Here is a 20,508-nt window from a genome sequence, read left to right as displayed (position 1 = left end):
GTACATTATATTTATTCATTGCACACAGACTGATGCATTCAAATGTTTATTTCATTTAATTTTGATGATTTGAAGTGGCAACAAATGAAAATCCAAAATTCCGTGTGTCACAAAATTAGAATATTACTTAAGGCTAATACAAAAAAGGGATTTTTAGAAATGTTGGCCAACTGAAAAGTATGAAAATGAAAAATATGAGCATGTACAATACTCAATACTTGGTTTGGAGCTCCTTTTGCCTCAATTACTGCGTTAATGCGGCGTGGCATGGAGTCGATGAGTTTCTGGCACTGCTCAGGTGTTATGAGAGCCCAGGTTGCTCTGATAGTGGCCTTCAACTCTTCTGCGTTTTTGGGTCTGGCATTCTGCATCTTCCTTTTCACAATACCCCACAGATTTTCTATGGGGCTAAGGTCAGGGGAGTTGGCGGGCCAATTTAGAACAGAAATACCATGGTCCGTAAACCAGGCACGGGTAGATTTTGCGCTGTGTGCAGGCGCCAAGTCCTGTTGGAACTTGAAATCTCCATCTCCATAGAGCAGGTCAGCAGCAGGAAGCATGAAGTGCTCTAAAACTTGCTGGTAGACGGCTGCGTTGACCCTGGATCTCAGGAAACAGAGTGGACCGACACCAGCAGATGACATGGCACCCCAAACCATCACCCAACCATGCAAATTTTGCATTTCCTTTGGAAATCGAGGTCCCAGAGTCTGGAGGAAGACAGGAGAGGCACAGGATCCACGTTGCCTGAAGTCTAGTGTAAAGTTTCCACCATCAGTGATGGTTTGGGGTGCCATGTCATCTGCTGGACTTAGATTGGTCACTTCTAGTCTTAGACTTAGATTGGTCACATCTAATCTTAGACTTAGATTGGTCACATCTAGTCTGAGACTTAGCTTGGTCACATCTAGTCTTAGACTTAGATTGGTCACATCTAGTCTTAGACTTAGATTAGTCACATCTAGTCTTACACTTAGATTGGTCACATCTAGTCTTAGACCTAGATTGGTCACATCTAGTTTTAGACATAGATTGTTCAGATGTAGTCTGACATTAAGATTGGTCAGATGTAGTCTTAGACTTAGATTGGTCACATCTAGTCTTAGACTTAGATTGGTCACATCTAGTCTTAAGACTTTGATTAGTCACATCTAGTCTTAGACTTAGATAGGCCACATCTAGTCTTAGACTTTGATTAGTCACATCTAGTCTTAGACTTAGATTGGTCCCATCTAGTCTTAGACTTAGATTGGTCCCATCTAGTCTTAGACTTAGATTGGTCCCATCTAGGCTTAGACTTAGATTGGTCCCATCTAGGCTTAAACTTAGATGGGTCACATCTCGTCCAGCGGTTAGTGCCAAAACCCCAAATATTTTATACTCCAAAACCAGGAGGGTGTGCCTGGGAAAGGATAGTTTCACCCTATGGTAGTGAGAAAAACAACTGTTGAGATGCAAACAAACAAAATATCACCTGCCATAGTTGTATTACGTTTTAAAGAAAACCAGCGTTATTTCCCTCACTATCTTGGTTAGTTCTGGACCACTTGCTCCGTCTTCTTGAGTCTGATCCTCTTCTCCTCGCCGGTGAACAAGTGTCATTAGTTTTTGTCTGGCTGATCATTCCTGACTAACATGTTCTACACCTGCGGGCCCAACCGAGTTAGGTTGCAGGTAGCTGGTCGTTGGCTTGGGGGCTGGCTGTCTCTGCTTCTCCCGTGCCTTGTTCTCTGCCGGGCACGTCTGTCTGTGGCCTGCTGCTTGCTGTGCCGGTGGGCCCGGGGTCTGGGGTTCCTGTCGATGGCCGGCCTGGCTGGTGGTTCTCTTGTGATAATGTGTTATGTCACTGAGGAGTTTGTGTGGCACCACGGAGCCTTCACTGAGGACGAGACCAGAAGTCGGGCAGAACCTCGATCACTTTGCGACCCAGTCTCTCCCGCCGCTGCTCCCTCTCTCGCTCCTTGCGCTGCACGTGCGGGAGCCGCTTCCAGGCCTGGAAAGCTCGCCATAGCGCCGCTCTGACGTCGGCGGGCAGATGGAGGGACGGACATGGAAAAAGACAAGAGAGGCGTAAGAAATCATTTTGGAGCTGTTGGCACCTAATGAGGTTTCAGGTCATGGAGTCCAGTGCTCATGGGCAGTGGCAGCTGCATGACTGGAGGGAATAGACCCACAGTCTTGGGACACTTAGGCGCTTCACCTGGGAATGTGACCTTTATTGGAGCTGCGTGTGGAGCAGCTCCAATCAGCATTTCTGATTCTGATAGTAATAATAATAGTACATGTTTTCTACTGAAGCTACATAATAATAATAATAATAATCCATCCATCCATCTATCCATTTTCTACCGCTTGTCCCTTTTGTAGTCGCGGGGGTCACACACGGTAGCATGTCCCACAGATTGCTCCTAGATGAAGTTAGAGGTAACATGGATTCTAAAGTCTAGATGAAGTTAGAGACAACAAGGATTCTAAGGTCTTGGTGAAGTTACAGGTAACGTGGATTCTAAAGTCTAGATAAAGTTTCAGGTAACATGGATTCTAAAGTCTAGATGAAGTTAGAGACAACAAGGATTCTAAGGTCTTGATGAAGTTACAGGTAACGTGGATTCTAAAGTCTAGATAAAGTTTCAGGTAACATGGATTCTAAAGTCTAGATGAAGTTAGAGGCAACATGGATTCTAAAGTCTAGATGAAGTTAGAGGTAACATGGATTCTAAAGTCTAGATGAAGTTAGAGGCAACATGGATTCTAAGGTCTTGATGAAGTTACAGGTAACGTGGATTCTAAAGTTTAGATAAAGTTACAGGTAATGTGGATTTTAAAGTCTAGATGAAGTTAGAGGCAACATGGATTCTAAAGTCTAGATGAAGTTAGAGGTAACATGGATTCTAAAGTCTAGATGAAGTTAGAGGTAACATGGATTCTAAAGTCTAGATGAAGTTAGAGGCAACATGGATTCTAAAGTCTAGATGAAGTTAGAGGTAACATGGATTCTAAAGTCTAGATGAAGTTAGAGGCAACATGGATTCTAAAGTCTAGATGAAGTTAGAGGTAACATGGATTCTAAAGTCTAGATGAAGTTAGAGGCAACATGGATTCTAAAGTCTAGATGAAGTTAAAGGTAACATGGATTCTAAGGTCTTGATGAAGTTACAGGTAACGTGGATTCTAAAGTTTAGATAAAGTTACAGGTAATGTGGATTTTAAAGTCTAGATGAAGTTAGAGACAATATGGATTCTAAAGTCCAGATGAAGTTACAGGTAACACGGATTCTAAAGTCTAGATGAAGTTACAGGTAATGTGGATTCTAAAGTCTAGATGAAGTTAGAGGCAACATGGATTCTAAGGTCTTGATGAAGTTACAGGTAACGTGGGTTCTAAAGTCTAGATAAAGTTTCAGGTAATGTGGATTCTAAAGTCTAGATGAAGTTAGAGGTAACATGGATTCTAAAGTCCAGATGAAGTTACAGGTAACATGGATTCTAAAGTCGAGATGAAGTTAGAGGCACCATGGAATCTAAAGTCTAGATGAAGTTACAGGTAACATGGATTCTAAAGTCTAGATGAAGTTAGAGGCAACAAGGATTCTAAAGTCTAGATGAAGTTAGAGGCAACATGGATTCTAAAGTCTAGATGAAGTTAGAGGTAACATGGATTCTAAAGTCTAGATGAAGTTAGAGGCAACATGGATTCTAAAGTCTAGATGAAGTTAAAGGTAACATGGATTCTAAAGTCCAGATGAAGTTACAGGTAACACGGATTCTAAAGTCTAGATGAAGTTACAGGTAATGTAGATTCTAAAGTCTAGATGAAGTTAGAGGCAACATGGATTCTAAGGTCTTGATGAAGTTACAGGTAACGTGGGTTCTAAAGTCTAGATAAAGTTTCAGGTAATGTGGATTCTAAAGTCTAGATGAAGTTAGAGGTAACATGGATTCTAAAGTCCAGATGAAGTTACAGGTAACATGGATTCTAAAGTCGAGATGAAGTTAGAGGCACCATGGAATCTAAAGTCTAGATGAAGTTACAGGTAACATGGATTCTAAAGTCTAGATGAAGTTAGAGGCAACAAGGATTCTAAAGTCTAGATGAAGTTAGAGGCAACATGGATTCTAAAGTCTAGATGAAGTTAGAGGTAACATGGATTCTAAAGTCTAGATGAAGTTAGAGGCAACATGGATTCTAAAGTCGAGATGAAGTTAGAGGCACCATGGAATTTAAAGTCTAGATGAAGTTACAGGTAACATGGATTCTAAAGTCTAGATGAAGTTACAGGTAACATGGATTCTAAAGTCTAGATGAAGTTAGAGGCAACATGGATTCTAAAGTCTAGATGATGTTACAGGTAATGTGGATTCTAAAGTCTAGATGAAGTTACAGGTAATGTGGATTCTAAAGTCTAGATGAAGTTACAGGTAACATGGATTCTAAAGTCTAGATGAAGTTAGAGACAACATGGATTCTAAAGTCTAGATGAAGTTAGAGGCAACATGGATTCTAAAGTCTAGATGAAGTTAGAGGCAACATAGATTCTAAAGTCTAGATGAAGTTACAGGTAACATGGATTCTAAAGTCTAGATGAAGTTAGAGGCAACAAGGATTCTAAAGTCTAGATGAAGTTAGAGGCAACATGGATTCTAAGGTCTTGATGAAGTTACAGGTAACGTGGATTCTAAAGTCTAGATAAAGTTTCAGGTAATGTGGATTCTAAAGTCTAGATGAAGTTAGAGGCAACATGGATTCTAAAGTCTAGATGAAGTTACAGGTAACATGGATTCTAAAGTCCAGATGAAGTTACAGGTAACATGGATTCTAAAGTCGAGATGAAGTTAAAGGCACCATGGAATCTAAAGTCTAGATGAAGTTAGAGGTAACATGGATTCTAAAGTCTAGATGAAGTTACAGGTAACGTGGATTCTAAAGTCTAGATAAAGTTACAGGTAATGTGGATTCTAAAGTCTAGATGAAGTTACAGATAACATGGATTCTAAAGTCTAGATTAAGTTAAAGACAACATGGATTCTAAAGTCTAGATGAAGTTAGGGGTAACATGGATTCTAAAGTCTAGATGAAGTTAGAGGTAACATGGATTCTAAAGTCTAGATGAAGTTAGAGGTAACATGGATTCTAAAGTCTAGATGAAGTTAGAGGCAACAAGGATTCTACGGTCTTGATGAAGTTACAGGTAACGTGGATTCTAAAGTCTAGATAAAGTTACAGGTAATGTGGATTCTAAAGTCTAGATGAAGTTACAGGTAACATGGATTCTAAAGTCTAGATGAAGTTAGAGGCAACAAGGATTCTAAAGTCTAGATGAAGTTAGAGGCAACATGGATTCTAAAGTCTAGATGAAGTTAGAGGCAACATAAATTCTCAAGTCTAGATGAAGTTAGAGGCAACAAGGATTCTAAAGTCTAGATGAAGTTAGAGGCAACAAGGATTCTAAAGTCTAGATGAAGTTAGAGGCAACATGGATTCTAAAGTCTAGATGAAGTTACAGGTAATGTGGATTCTAAAGTCTAGATGAAGTTACAGGTAATGTGGATTCTAAAGTCTAGATGAAGTTACAGGTAATGTGGATTCTAAAGTCTAGATGAAGTTACAGGTAACATGGATTCTAAAGTCTAGATGAAGTTAGAGGTAACATGGATTCTAAAGTCTAGATGAAGTTAGAGGTAACATGGATTCTAAAGTCTAGATGAAGTTAGAGGCAACATGGATTCTAAAGTCTAGATGAAGTTAGAGGCAACATGGATTCTAAAGTCTAGATGAAGTTAGAGGTAACATGGATTCTAAAGTCTAGATGAAGTTAGAGGCAACATGGATTCTAAGGTCTTGATGAAGTTACAGGTAATGTGGATTCTAAAGTCTAGATGAAGTTACAGATAATGTGGATTCTAAAGTCTAGATGAAGTTACAGGTAACATGGATTCTAAAGTCTAGATTAAGTTAGAGACAACATGGATTCTAAAGTCTAGATGAAGTTAGAGGCAACATGGATTCTAAAGTCTAGATGAAATTAGAGGTAACATGGATTCTAAAGTCTAGATGAAGTTAGAGGCAACATGGATTCTAAGGTCTTGATGAAGTTACAGGTAACGTGGATTCTAAAGTCTAGATAAAGTTTCAGGTAATGTGGATTCTAAAGTCTAGATGAAGTTAGAGGCAACATGGATTCTAAAGTCTAGATGATGTTACAGGTAATGTGGATTCTAAAGTCTAGATGAAGTTACAGGTAATGTGGATTCTAAAGTCTAGATGAAGTTAGAGGCAACATGGATTCTAAAGTCTAGATGATGTTACAGGTAACATGGATTCTAAAGTCCAGATGAAGTTACAGGTAACATGGATTATAAAGTCTAGATGAAGTTACAGGTAACATGGATTCTAAAGTCTAGATGAAGTTACAGGTAATGTGGATTCTAAAGTCTAGATGAAGTTACAGGTAACATGGATTCTAAAGTCTAGATGAAGTTAGAGGTAACATGGATTCTAAAGTCTAGATGAAGTTAGAGGCAACAAGGATTCTAAGGTCTTGATGAAGTTACAGGTAATGTGGATTCTAAAGTCTAGATTAAGTTAGAGACAACATGGATTCTAAAGTCTAGATGAAGTTAGAGGCAACATGGAATCTAAAGTCTAGATGAAGTTACAGGTAACATGGATTCTAAAGTCTAGATGAAGTTACAGGTAACATGGATTCTAAAGTCTAGAGGAAGTTAGAGGCAACATGGATTCTAAAGTCTAGATGAAGTTACAGGTAACGTGGATTCTAAAGTCTAGATAAAGTTACAGGTAACATGGATTCTAAAGTCTAGATGAAGTTACAGGTAACATGGATTCTAAAGTCTAGAGGAAGTTACAGGTAATGTGGATTCTAAAGTATAGATGAAGTTACAGGTAGCATGGATTCTAAAGTCTAGATGAAGTTAGAGACAACATGGATTCTAAAGTCTAGATGAAGTTAGAAACAACATGGATTCTAAAGTCTAGATGAAGTTAGAGGCAACATGGATTCTAAAGTCTAGATGAAGTTACAGGTAACATGGATTCTTAAAGTCCAGATGAAGTTAGAGGTAACATGGATTCTAAAGTCTAGATGAAGTTAGAGGCAACAAGGATTCTAAAGTCTAGATGAAGTTAGAGGCAACAAGGATTCTAAAGTCTAGATGAAGTTAGAGGCAACATGGATTCTAAAGTCTAGATGAAGTTACAGGTAACATGGATTCTAAAGTCTAGATGAAGTTACAGGTAATGTGGATTCTAAAGTCTAGATGAAGTTACAGGTAACATGGATTCTAAAGTCTAGATGATGTTACCGGTAATGTGGATTCTAAAGTCTAGATGAAGTTACAGGTAACATGGATTCTAAAGTCTAGATGAAGTTACAGGTAATGTGGATTCTAAAGTCTAGATGAAGTTACAGGTAATGTGGATTCTAAAGTCTAGATGAAGTTACAGGTAACATGGATTCTAAAGTCTAGATGAAGTTACAGGTAATGTGGATTCTAAAGTCTAGATGACGTTACAGGTAATGTGGATTCTAAAGTCTAGATGAAGTTACAGGTAGCATGGATTCTAAAGTCTAGATGAAGTTAGAGGCAACATGGATTCTAAAGTCTCGATGAAGTTAGAGGCAACATGGATTCTAAAGTCTAGATGAAGTTACAGGTAATGTGGATTCTAAAGTCCAGATGAAGTTAGAGGCAACAAGGATTCTAAAGTCTAGATGAAGTTAGAGGCAACATGGATTCTAAAGTCTAGATGAAGTTAGAGGCAACATGGATTCTAAAGTCTAGATGAAGTTACAGGTAACATGGATTCTAAAGTCTAGATGAAGTTAGAGGCAACATGGATTCTAAAGTCTAGATAAAGTTACAGGTAACATGGATTCTAAAGTCTAGAGGAAGTTAGAGGCAACATGGATTCTAAAGTCTAGATGATGTTACAGGTAATGTGGATTCTAAAGTCTTGATATAGTTAGAGGTAAAGTCTAGATGAACGTGGATTCCAACTCTGGAGTTAGAAGTTGGGCAAGCAGACCTTGTGTCGTGCTCCTTGGCCATGTCTTGACGTTCCTGCTCCAGCAACTTCTCCTGGGCCACCTGGTCCAGCAAGGCGTGCAGGAACCTCCTGAGAGTGTGGGCGCGGTAGAAAGAGTCGGACTTCTGCTCCTGCAGCAAGCGCTGGTCCTGCAGCTGAGGAGAAGTGTGCATGCTAAATGTTGTCACACCTGCACAGGTACATGCTGGCTTTCATGTGCTCATTGCTGTGTTATTACAGCATGTTATGACAATACTTGATCATAATAATAATCAAACAATACTTGATAATAATAATAATAATTAAAGCTGCAAGCAGCGATGGACGGGACCGACTTTGAGGGCTCATAAAATCCTAACCGGAGCAGTAATTAAAACTCTTTCATCAACTTTTAATCAGAAGGGTTCAAGCTCTCTCCTGTGCTAGTTTGAAGCCGTCAGGACAAACGCGCTCAGAGGAGATAATGTTTGAAGAAAGGTGACTGTTTTTACACAATTTTTGTTTTGAAGGGGGAATTGAGGTTTTTGTTTCATGTCTCTACAACATTCCTACTGGGAGTTACAGGCAGTTTTGTCTGTGTTTTCTTCCTAGGGGGCGCTAGAGCGCAATTTTGAGTTTTGGGGTTTGGTTTTTTGATTAGATCACAATTTTCGCCAGTCCTGATGTGTGTGTCCAGTTTGGTGAGTTTTGAAGCATGTTAAGGGGGTCAAATTACAGCTCAAAGAGGCGGCGGTATAATAATAAAACACTATAAATTCAATAGGGTCCTCTGTCCCAAAAGGACTTGGTCCCTAATTATCAATCTCACTCAACATGAAACTTTTACACAAACTCTTTTAACAATTTCCTCACCAGGCATCCTACTTTTATCCTCTTAAATGTTTTAATTATACAACATATGTTATATTATACTTTATTTTAATTATACAACATATGTTATATTATACTTTATTTAACATACATATTATACTTTATTTTAATTACACAACATATGTTATATTATACTTTATTTAACATACATGATATTATACTTTATTTTAATTACACAACATCTGTTGTATTATACTTTATTTAACACACATTATATTATACTTTATTTTAATTATACAACTTATGTTATATTATACTTTATTTAACATACATGATATTATACTTTATTTTAATTACACAACATATGTTGTATTATACTTTATTTAACACACATTATATTATACTTTATTTTAATTATACAACTTATGTTATATTATACTTTATTTTAATTATACAACATATGTTATATTATACTTTATTTAACATATATGATATTATACTTTATTTTAATTATACAACATATGTTATATTATACTTTATTTAACATACATATTATACTTTATTTTAATTATACAACATATGTTATTTATACTTTATTTTAATCACACAACATATGTTATATTATACTTTATTTTAATTATACAACATATGTTATATTATGCTTTATTTAACATACATGATATTATACTTTATTTTAACCATACAACATACATGATATTATTGTCATGAAATGATTATTATGATTCAGTATTATCATGATTAATGTCATGAAATTATTATTATGATGCAGTGTTATCATCATTATTGTCATGAAATGATTATTATGATGCTGTGTTATCATGATTATTGTCATGAAATGATTATTATAGTGCAGTGTTATCATGATTGTCATGAAATGATTACTATGATGCAGTGTTATCATGATTATTGTCATGAAATGATTATTATGATGCGGCGTTATCATGATTATTGTCATGAAATGATTATGAGTCAGTATTATCATGATTATTATCATGAAATTATTATTATGATGGTGTGTTATCATGATTATTGTCATGAAATTATTATTATAGTGCAGTGTTATCATGATTATTATGATGCAATGTTATCATGATTATTGTCATGAAATGATTATTATGATGCGGTGTTATCATGATTATTGTCATGAAATGATTATTATGATGCGGCGTTATCATGATTATTGTCATGAAATGATTATGAGTCAGTATTATCATGATTATTATCATGAAATTATTATTATGATGGTGTGTTATCATGATTATTGTCATGAAATTATTATTATAGTGCAGTGTTATCATGATTATTATGATGCAATGTTATCATGATTATTGTCATGAAATGATTTTTATGATGCGGTGTTATCATGATTATTGTCATGAAATGATTATGAGTCAGTATTATCATGATTATTATCATGAAATGATTATTATGATGCTGTGTTATCATGATTATTGGCATAAAATTATTATTATTATAGTGCAGTGTTATCATGATTATTATGATGCAGTGTTATCATGTTTATTGTCATGAAATTATTATTACGATTCAGTATTATCATGATTAATGTCATGAAATGATTATTATGATGCAGTGTTATCATGACTATTGTCATGAAATGATTATTATGATGCTTTGTTATCATGATTATTGTCATGAAATTATTATTATAGTGCAGTGTTATCATGATTATTATGATGCAGTGTTATCATGATTAATGTCATGAAATGATTATTATGATGCAGTGTTATCATGATTATTGTCATGAAATGATTATGAGTCAGTATTATCATGATTATTATCATGAAATAATTATGAGTCAGTATTATCATGATTATTATCATGAAATGATTATTATGATGCTGTGTTATCATGATTATTGTCATGAAATTATTATTATTATAGTGCAGTGTTATCATGATTATTATGATGCAGTGTTATCATGATTATTGTCATGAAATGATTATTATGATGCAATGTTATCATGATTATTGTCATGAAATGATTATTATGATGCTGTGTTATCATGTTTATTGTCATGAAATTATTATCATAGTGCAGTGTTATCACGATTATTATGATGCAGTATTGTCATGAAATTATTATTATGATGCAGTGTTATCATGATTATTGTCATGAAAGGATTATTATGATGCAGTGTTATCATGATTATTGTCATGAAATGATTATTATGATGCAGTGTTATCATGATTATTGTCATGAAATTATGATTATGATGCAGTGTTATCATGATTATTGTCATGAAATGATTATTATGATGCAGTGTTATCATGACTATTATCATGAAATGATTATTATGATGCAGTGTTATCATGATTATTGTCATGAAATTATTATTATTATAGTGCAGTGTTATCATGATTATTATGATGCAGAGTTATCATGATTATTGTCATGAAATGATTATTATGATGCGGGGTTATCATGATTATTGTCATGAAATTATTATTATAGTGCAGTGTTATCACGATTATTATGATGCAGTATTGTCATGAAATGATTATTATGATGCAGTGTTATCATGATTATTGTCATGAAAGGATTATTATGATGCAGTGTTATCATGATTATTGTCATGAAATGATTATTATGATTCAGTGTTATGATTATTGTCATGAAATTATTATTATAGTGCAGTGTTATCATGATTATTATGATGCAGTGTTATCATGATTATTGTCATGAAATTATTATTATGATGCGGTGTTATCATGTTTAATGTCATGAAATTATCATTATTATGATGCAGTGTTATCATGATTATTGTGATGAAATGATTATTATGATGCAGTGTTGTCATGATTGTAATGAAATGATTATTATGATGCGGTGTTATCATTATTATTGTCATGAAATTATTATTATGATGCAGTGTTGTCATGATTATTGTCATGAAATTACTATGATTCAGAATTATCATGATTATTATCATGAAATGATTATTATGATGCAGTGTTATCATGTTTATTGTCATGACATGATTATTATGATGCAGTGTTATCATGATTATTATCATAAAATGATTATTATGATGCAGTTTTATCATGATTATTGTCATTAAATGATTATTATGATGCAGTGTTATCATGTTTATTGTCATGAAATTATTATTATGATGCAGTTTTATCATGTTTATTGTCATGAAATGATTATTATGATGCAGTGTTATCATGATTATTGTCATGAAATTATTATTATAGTGCAGTGTTATCACAATTATTATGATGCAGTATTGTCATTAAATGATTATTATGATGCAGTGTTATCATGATTATTGTCATGAAAGGATTATTATGATGCAGTGTTATCATGATTATTGTCATGAAATGATTATGATTCAGTGTTATCATGATTATTGTCATGAAATTATTATTATAGTGCAGTGTTATCATGATTTTTATGATGCAGTGTCATCATGATTATTGTCATGAAATGATTATTATGATGCAGTGTTATCATGATTGTAATTAAATGATTATTATGATGCGGTGTTATCATGATTATTATGATGCAGTGTTATCATGATTATTGTCATGAAATTATTATTATGATGCGGTATTATCATGTTTAATGTCATTAAATTATCATTATTATGATGCAGTGTTATCATGATTATTGTCATGAAATGATTATCATGATGCAGTGTTATCATGATTGTAATTAAATGATTATTATGATGCGGTGTTATCATTATTATTATGGTGCAGTGTTATCATGATTATTATGATGCAGTGTTATCATGATTATTGTCATGAAATTATTATTATGATGCGGTATTATCATGTTTAATGTCATTAAATTATCATTATTATGATGCAGTGTTATCATGATTATTGTCATGAAATGATTATTATGATGCGGTGTTATCATTATTATTGTCATGAAATGATTATTATGATGCAGTGTTATCATGATTATTGTCATGAAATTATGATTATGATGCAGTGTTATCATGATTATTGTCATGAAATTATTATTATGATGCAGTGTTATCATGATTATTATCATGAAATGATTATTATGATGCAGTGTTATCATGATTATTCAATCAATCAATCAATCTTTATTTATATAGCCCTAAATCACAAGTGTCTCAAAGGGCTGCACAAGCCACAACGACATCCTCGGTACAAAGCCCACATACGGGCAAGGAAAAACTCACCCCTATATCATGAATAATCATGAAATGATTATTATGATGCAGTGTTATCATGATTATTGTCATGAAATTATCATGATTCAGAATTATCATGATTATTATCATGAAATGATTATTATGATGCAGTGTTATCATGTTTATTGTCATGAAATGATTATTATGATGCGGTGCTATCATTATTATTGTCATGAAATGATTATTATGATGCGGGGTTATCATGATTATTGTCATGAAATGATTATTATGATGCAGTGTTATTATGATTATTATCATGAAATGATTATTATGATGCAGTGTTATCATGATTATTGTCATGAAATTATGATTATGATGCAGTGTTGTCATGATTATTGTCATGAAATAATTATTATGATGCAGTGTTATCATGATTATTATCATGAAATGATTATTAAGATGCAAGAGAGTTCCAAGCAGGAAAAGGTTGAAGTAAGTGTGTGTGTGTGTGTGTGTGTGTGTGTGTGTGTGTGTGTGTGTGTGTGTGTGTGTGTGTGTGTGTGTGTGTGTGTGTGTCTGTGTGTGTGTGTGTGCGTGCAGACTGACTTTTTTCCAGCAGGTGAAGCTCCTCCGAAGCAGGATCCTCTGATGGAGTTGTTGGGCGTCAGCTTCTTTCTGGGCCTGCGAGTCTGCGGCTGATTGCATCCACGCCAGCACGCATCGCCTCAGGAGGGCGGCGGCGTGATGAGTCCACGCCAGCTGGAGGGCGGAGAAGAAGATGCACGCTGATGAAGGAGCTCAGGGTCACATGACAAGATGGCAGCAGTGTGTGTACGTAGGTACAGTCCAGATTTGGTTCTTGCTGTTTCCTAATTTGCTTTCACTTTCCCGCCCACTTTCCTGGTGGGCGTGGCCACATGACGTCACACACAGGTGATGCGACTCATGCCTGGTGGGCGTGGCCACATGACGTTACACACAGGTGATGTGTTGACATTCCACAGTAATGATGATATCAACCTCAAAGAGAAAGCAGCCTGCCGCTGAAGAGAAGTTCTGAGTCAGTCCCAGGTAAAGATGGTCTACCTCTGAGTTGGCCTGCCTGAGCTCCATGAGGCGTTTCCATGGCGCCAGACCTCGGTGGCCTAACAAGCGGGTGTTGTAGTGTTGGCGGGCGTGCTCTACCGCTTGCTGCTGCTTCCTGCTCTGCCGCCGCTTCTCCTCCTCCTTCTGGGGGGTGACAAAGACTTTTAGGGGTAACATTGATGACTTTTACAGACAGGAAGAAAAGGTCAACATAATGAACATGAGTCATAAATATGATGGCACATTCACACATATGATAAATATGCACATATGATAAATATGATGGCACATTCACACATATGATAAATATACACATATGATAAATATTCACATGATAAATATGCACATATGATAAATATGCACATATGATAAATATACACATGATAAATATGCACATATGATAAATATGCACATATGATAAATATGATGGCACATTCAATGATGACACTTGGTAAATAATACAACAACACAGCAGATGACAGTCAACACATATCACATGCTTCTCGTCTTTACAGACTGAAGGTGCAGAAAGTCTCTTACAATTATGGCCAACTTTTTCTCCTCCTTCTTCTTCACTTTCTCCATCTCCTCCTCCCTCAACTTCTGCTCCTTTGCAGCCTGCAGCTCCGCCTGAACAAAACACAAACACAAAACCAGTCACACATATTCCATATTGTCCAAACTACTGACACTTATTCCATATTGTCCAAACTACTCACACTTATTCCATATTGTCCAAACTAGTGACACATATTCCATATTGTCCAAACTAGTGACACATATTCCATATTGTCCAAACTACTGACACTTATTCCATATTGTCCAAACTAGTGACACATATTCCATATTGTCCAAACTAGTGACACATATTCCATATTGTCCAAACTAGTGACACATATTCCATATTGTCCAAACTAGTGACACATATTCCATATTGTCCAAACTAGTGACACATATTCCATATTGTCCAAACTACTGACACATATTCCATATTGTCCAAACTAGTGATACATATTCCATATTGTCCAAACTAGTGACACATATTCCATATTGTCCAAACTAGTCACACATATTCCATATTGTCCAAACTACTGACACTTATTCCATATTGTCTAAATTAGTGACACATATTTCATACTATCCAAACTACTGACACTTATTCCATATTGTCCAAACTAGTGACACTTATTCCATATTGTCCAAACTAGTGACACATATTCCATATTGTCCAAACTAGTGACACATATTCCATATTGTCCAAACTAGTGACACTTATTCCATATTGTCCAAACTACTGACACTTATTCCATATTGTCCAAACTAGTGACACATATTCCATATTGTCCAAACTAGTGACACATATTCCATATTGTCCAAACTAGTGACACTTATTCCATATTGTCCAAACTACTGACACTTATTCCATATTGTCTAAATTAGTGACACATATTTCATACTATCCAAACTACTGACACTTATTCCATATTGTCCAAACTAGTGACACATATTCCATGTTGTCCAAACTACTGACACTTATTCCATATTGTCCAAACTAGTGACACATATTCCATATTGTCCAAACTAGTGACACATATTCCATATTGTCCAAACTAGTGACACATATTCCATATTGTCCAAACAAACGACATATATTCCATAATGTACAAACTACATTTATTCCATATAGTCCAAACAAACAATATATATTCCATATAGTCCAAACAAACAACATATATTCCATATAGTACAAACAAACAACATATATTCCATATAGTACAAACAAACAACATATATTCCATGTAGTAAAAAAACAAACAACACATATTCCATAATGTCCAAACAAACAACATATATTCCATATAGTCCAAACAAACAATATATATTCCATATAGTACAAACAAACAACATATATTCCACATTGTCCAAACAAACAACACATATTCCACATTGTACAAAAAAACAACATATATTTCATATAGTACAAACAAACAACATATATTCCATATAGTAAAAAACAAACAACATATATTCCATATAGTCCAAACAAACAACATATATTCCATATAGTACAAACAAACAACATATATTCCATATAGTACAAACAAACAACATATATTCCATGTAGTAAAAAAACAAACAACACATATTCCATAATGTCCAAACAAACAACATATATTCCATATAGTCCAAACAAACAATATATATTCCATATAGTACAAACAAACAACATATATTCCACATTGTCCAAACAAACAACACATATTCCACATTGTACAAACAAACAACATATATTCCATATAGTAAAAAACAAACAACATATATTCCATATAGTCCAAACAAACAATATATATTCCATATAGTACAAACAAACAACATATATTCCACATTGTCCAAACAAACAACACATATTCCACATTGTCCAAACAAACAACACATATTCCACATTGTACAAACAAACAAAATATATACCATATAGTACAAACAAACAACATATATTCCATATAGTACAAACAAACAACATATATTCCATATCGTACAAAAAAACAACATATATTCCATATAGTACAAACAAACAACATATATTCCACAGAGTAAAAAAACAAACATATATTCCACATAGTACAAACAAACAACATATATTCCATATAGTAAAAAAACAAACAGCATATATTCCATATAGTAAAAAAACAAACAACATATATTCCACATAGTACAAACAAACAACATATATTCCATATAGTAAAAAAACAAACAACATGTATTCCATATAGTAAAAAAACAAACAACATATATTCCACATAGTACAAACAACATATATTTCATATAGTAAAAAAAAAAAAACAGCATATATTCCACATAGTACAAACAAACAACATATATTCCATATAGTAAAAAAACAAACAACATATATTCCACATAGTAAAAAGACAAACAACATATATTTCATATAGTACAAACAAACAACATATATTCCATATAGTAAAAAAACAACAACATATATTCCACATAGTACAAACAACATATATTCCATATAGTAAAAAAAAAAACAGCATATATTCCACATAGTACAAACAACATATATTTCATATAGTAAAAAAAAACAAACAGCATATATTCCACATAGTACAAACAAACAACATATATTCCATATAGTAAAAAAACAAACAACATATATTCCACATAGTAAAAAGACAAACAACATATATTTCATATAGTACAAACAAACAACATATATTCCATATAGTACAAACAAACAACATATATTCCACAGAGTAAAAAAACAAACAACATATATTCCACATAGTACAAACAAACAACATATATTCCATATAGTAAAAAAACAAACAGCATATATTCCATATAGTAAAAAAACAAACAACATATATTCCACATAGTACAAACAACATATATTCCATATAGTAAAAAAACAAACAACATGTATTCCATATAGTAAAAAAACAAACAACATATATTCCACATAGTACAAACAACATATATTCCATATAGTAAAAACAAACAAACAGCATATATTCCACATAGTACAAACAAACAACACATATTCCATATAGTAAAAAAACAAACAACATATATTCCACATAGTAAAAAGACAAACAACATATATTTCATATAGTACAAACAAACAACATATATTCCATATAGTAAAAAACAAACAACATATATTCCATATTGTACAAACAACATATATTCCATATAGTAAAAAAACAAACAACATATATTCCACATAGTACAAACAAACAACATATATTCCATATAGTAAAAAAACAAACAACATATATTCCACATAGTAAAAAGACAAACAACATATATTTCATATAGTACAAACAAACAACATATATTCCATATAGTAAAAAAACAAACAAGATATATTCCACATAGTACAAACAATATTCCCGTCTCTCTCACCTCTCTCTCCTCTTGCTTGACCCTCTGCACTTCTTCTATTTGCTTCCTCCTCTCTGCACGAGCGCGCGCTCGCTCCTCCATGGCTGCACAGTAATGTTATTAAGTTAGCAGTCAATGAAGTTATTAGTAACATTAATAAGTTATTAGTTAATAAAGTTAGTAGTAACATTAATAAGTTATTTGTTAATAAGGTAGTACGTTATTAGTTAATAAGGTAGTACGTTATTAGTTAATATGGTTATTACGTTTTTAGTTAGTAAGGTATTAAGTTATTAGTTAATGTTATTAAGTTATTAGTTAGTAAAGTATGAAGTTATTAGTTAGTAACTTCATTGAGGCATTGGTTAGTAAGGCTATTAAGTGATTAGTTAGTAAGGTATTGTGTTATTCATTGGTAACATTATTAAGTTATTAGTTAGTAACATAATTAAGTTATTAGTTAGTAACGTCATTACGTTATTAGTTAGTAAGGCTTTTAAGTTATTAGTTAGTAACATCGTTAAGGTAATAGTTAGTAAGGCTATTAAGTATTTAGTTAGTAAGGTATTAAGTTATTCGTTAGTAACGTTATTAAGTTATTAGTTAATAAGGTTTTTAACTTATAAGTAACATTATTAAGTTATTTGTTACTAATGTTATTAAGTTATTAGCAAGTAAGTTGTGAGGCTATTTGTTAGAAACGTTATTAAGTTATTAGTTAATATGCTTTTTAAGTTATAAGTAACATTATTAAGATATTTGTCAGTAATGTTATTAAGTTTAGTTATTAGTAGGGTTATTAAGTTTTTACTAACATTATTAGGTTATTAGTAACTTTAATAACCTTACTAACTAATAACTTAAGTTATTAGTAACATTATTAATTTATTAGTCGGTAACATTATTTGGTTATTAGTTAGTAGGGTTATTAAGTTATTAGTAGCGTTATTAGTTAGTAACATTATTACATTATTAGTCCTGTCATGAAGTTATTAGTCACATTATTAAGTTATAAGTTTGTACCATTATCAAGTTATTAGTTAGTAACGTTATTAAGTTGGTAGTACTGTCATTAAGTTATTGGTCGGTAACATTATTAAGTTATTAGTTAGTAACGTCATTAAGTTATTAGCTAGTAACGTCACTAAGGTATTAGTTAGTAAGGCTATTAAGTTGTTTGTAATGTTTTTAAGTTATTAGTTAATAAGGTTTTTAAATTATAAGTAACATTACTAAGTTATTAGTTAGTAATGTTATTAAGTAATTAGTTAGTAACATCATTAAGGTATTAGTTAGTAAGGCTAATAAGTTGTTAGTAACATTATTAAGTTATTAGTTAATAAGGTTTTTAAGTTATAAGTATCATTATTAAGTTATTAGTTAATAAGGTTTTTAAGTTATAAGTAACATTATTAATTCATTGTTAGTAATGTTATTAAGTTATTAGTTAGTAAGGTATTAAGTTATTCATTGGTAATGTTATTAAGTTATTAGTTAGTAAGGTATAAAGTTATTCATTGGTAATGTTATTAAGTTATTAGTTAGTAACGTCAATAAGGTATTGGTTAGTAAGGCTTTTTAGTTATTAGTTAATAAGGTGTTTAGGTTATAAGCAACATTATTAAGTTATTTGTTAGTAATGTTATTAAGTTATTGGTAACATTATTAGATTATTAGTACCTTTAATAACCTTAAAAACTAATAACTTAAGTTATTGGTAACATCATTAAGTTATTAGTCAGTAAATTTATTAGGTTGTTAATTAGTAAGGTTATTAAGTTATTAGTAATATTATTAGTTATTAACATTATTAAATTATTAGTACTGTCATTAAGTTATTAGTCGGTAATGTCATTGAGTTATTAGTCACATTATTAAGTTATAAGTTTGTAATATTATCAAGTTATTATTTAGTAATGTTATTAAAATATTAGTTCGTAGTTGAAATATTAGTTAGTAACGTCATTAAGTTATTAGTTAGTAAGGTATTAAGTTATTTGTCGGTAACATTATTAAGTTATTAGTAATGGTATTAAAGGTATTAGTTAGTAACGTCATAAAGTTATTTATAACGTCATTAAATTATTAGTCAGTATTGTATTAAGTTATTTGTTGGTATTGTTATCAAGTTATTATTTAATAACATTATTCAGTTATAAGTTAGTAATATAATGAAGTTATCAGTTAGTAACATTAAGTTATAAGTTAGTAATGTTATTCAGTTATAAGTTAGCAATGTTAATAAGTTACAAGTTAGTAACGTTATTAAGTTATAAGTTAGTAATGTTAACAAGTTATTAGTTAGTTTACGTTGAATTGAGAGTGGAAAGTGAACTGAATGACTTTCCTCCAGTGACTCATAGTGAAAGCCATCATCTCAGGTATATTTAAACCAGTGGGAGCAGGTGTGTCAAGTGTCTTGCCCAAGTGGGGATCAAACCTAGAACCTTAAGTTGCTGGCACCAACCGAGCCACGCCGCCCTAAACTAAATGTGAAGAATGTTTCATC

At 32.8% G+C, this 20,508-nt stretch overlaps 1 protein-coding gene across 3 annotated transcripts in view; it reads right to left on the bottom strand.

Moving 5' to 3' along the window:
• Positions 1-733: 733 nt before the first annotated feature.
• The window catches only part of ccdc191 (coiled-coil domain containing 191), a 50,359-nt gene continuing 30,584 nt past the window's right edge, over positions 734-20,508 (bottom strand). For 2 of the 3 annotated variants that reach the window (XM_061975488.2, XM_061975490.2), the window contains exons 12-17: positions 18,021-18,103; positions 14,637-14,726; positions 14,097-14,240; positions 13,617-13,769; positions 8,048-8,202; positions 735-2,018 (exon numbers count right to left, since the gene is read on the bottom strand). In XM_061975488.2, coding sequence (XP_061831472.1) covers positions 1,877-2,018; positions 8,048-8,202; positions 13,617-13,769; positions 14,097-14,240; positions 14,637-14,726; positions 18,021-18,103 — 767 coding nt within the window. In that variant the 3' untranslated portion in view covers positions 735-1,876. Of the gene's footprint in view, positions 2,019-8,047; positions 8,203-13,616; positions 13,770-14,096; positions 14,241-14,636; positions 14,727-18,020; positions 18,104-20,508 lie in introns of all 3 variants that reach the window. The other variant, XM_061975489.2, reaches the window with a different exon arrangement.

The sequence above is a fragment of the Nerophis lumbriciformis genome, linkage group LG14 (assembly GCF_033978685.3).
Source record: "Nerophis lumbriciformis linkage group LG14, RoL_Nlum_v2.1, whole genome shotgun sequence".
In the NCBI taxonomy this organism is placed as follows: Eukaryota; Metazoa; Chordata; class Actinopteri; order Syngnathiformes; family Syngnathidae; genus Nerophis; species Nerophis lumbriciformis.
The sequence above is the reverse complement of the archived record's forward strand: the minus strand, read 5'-3'. Positions and strand labels throughout refer to the sequence as shown.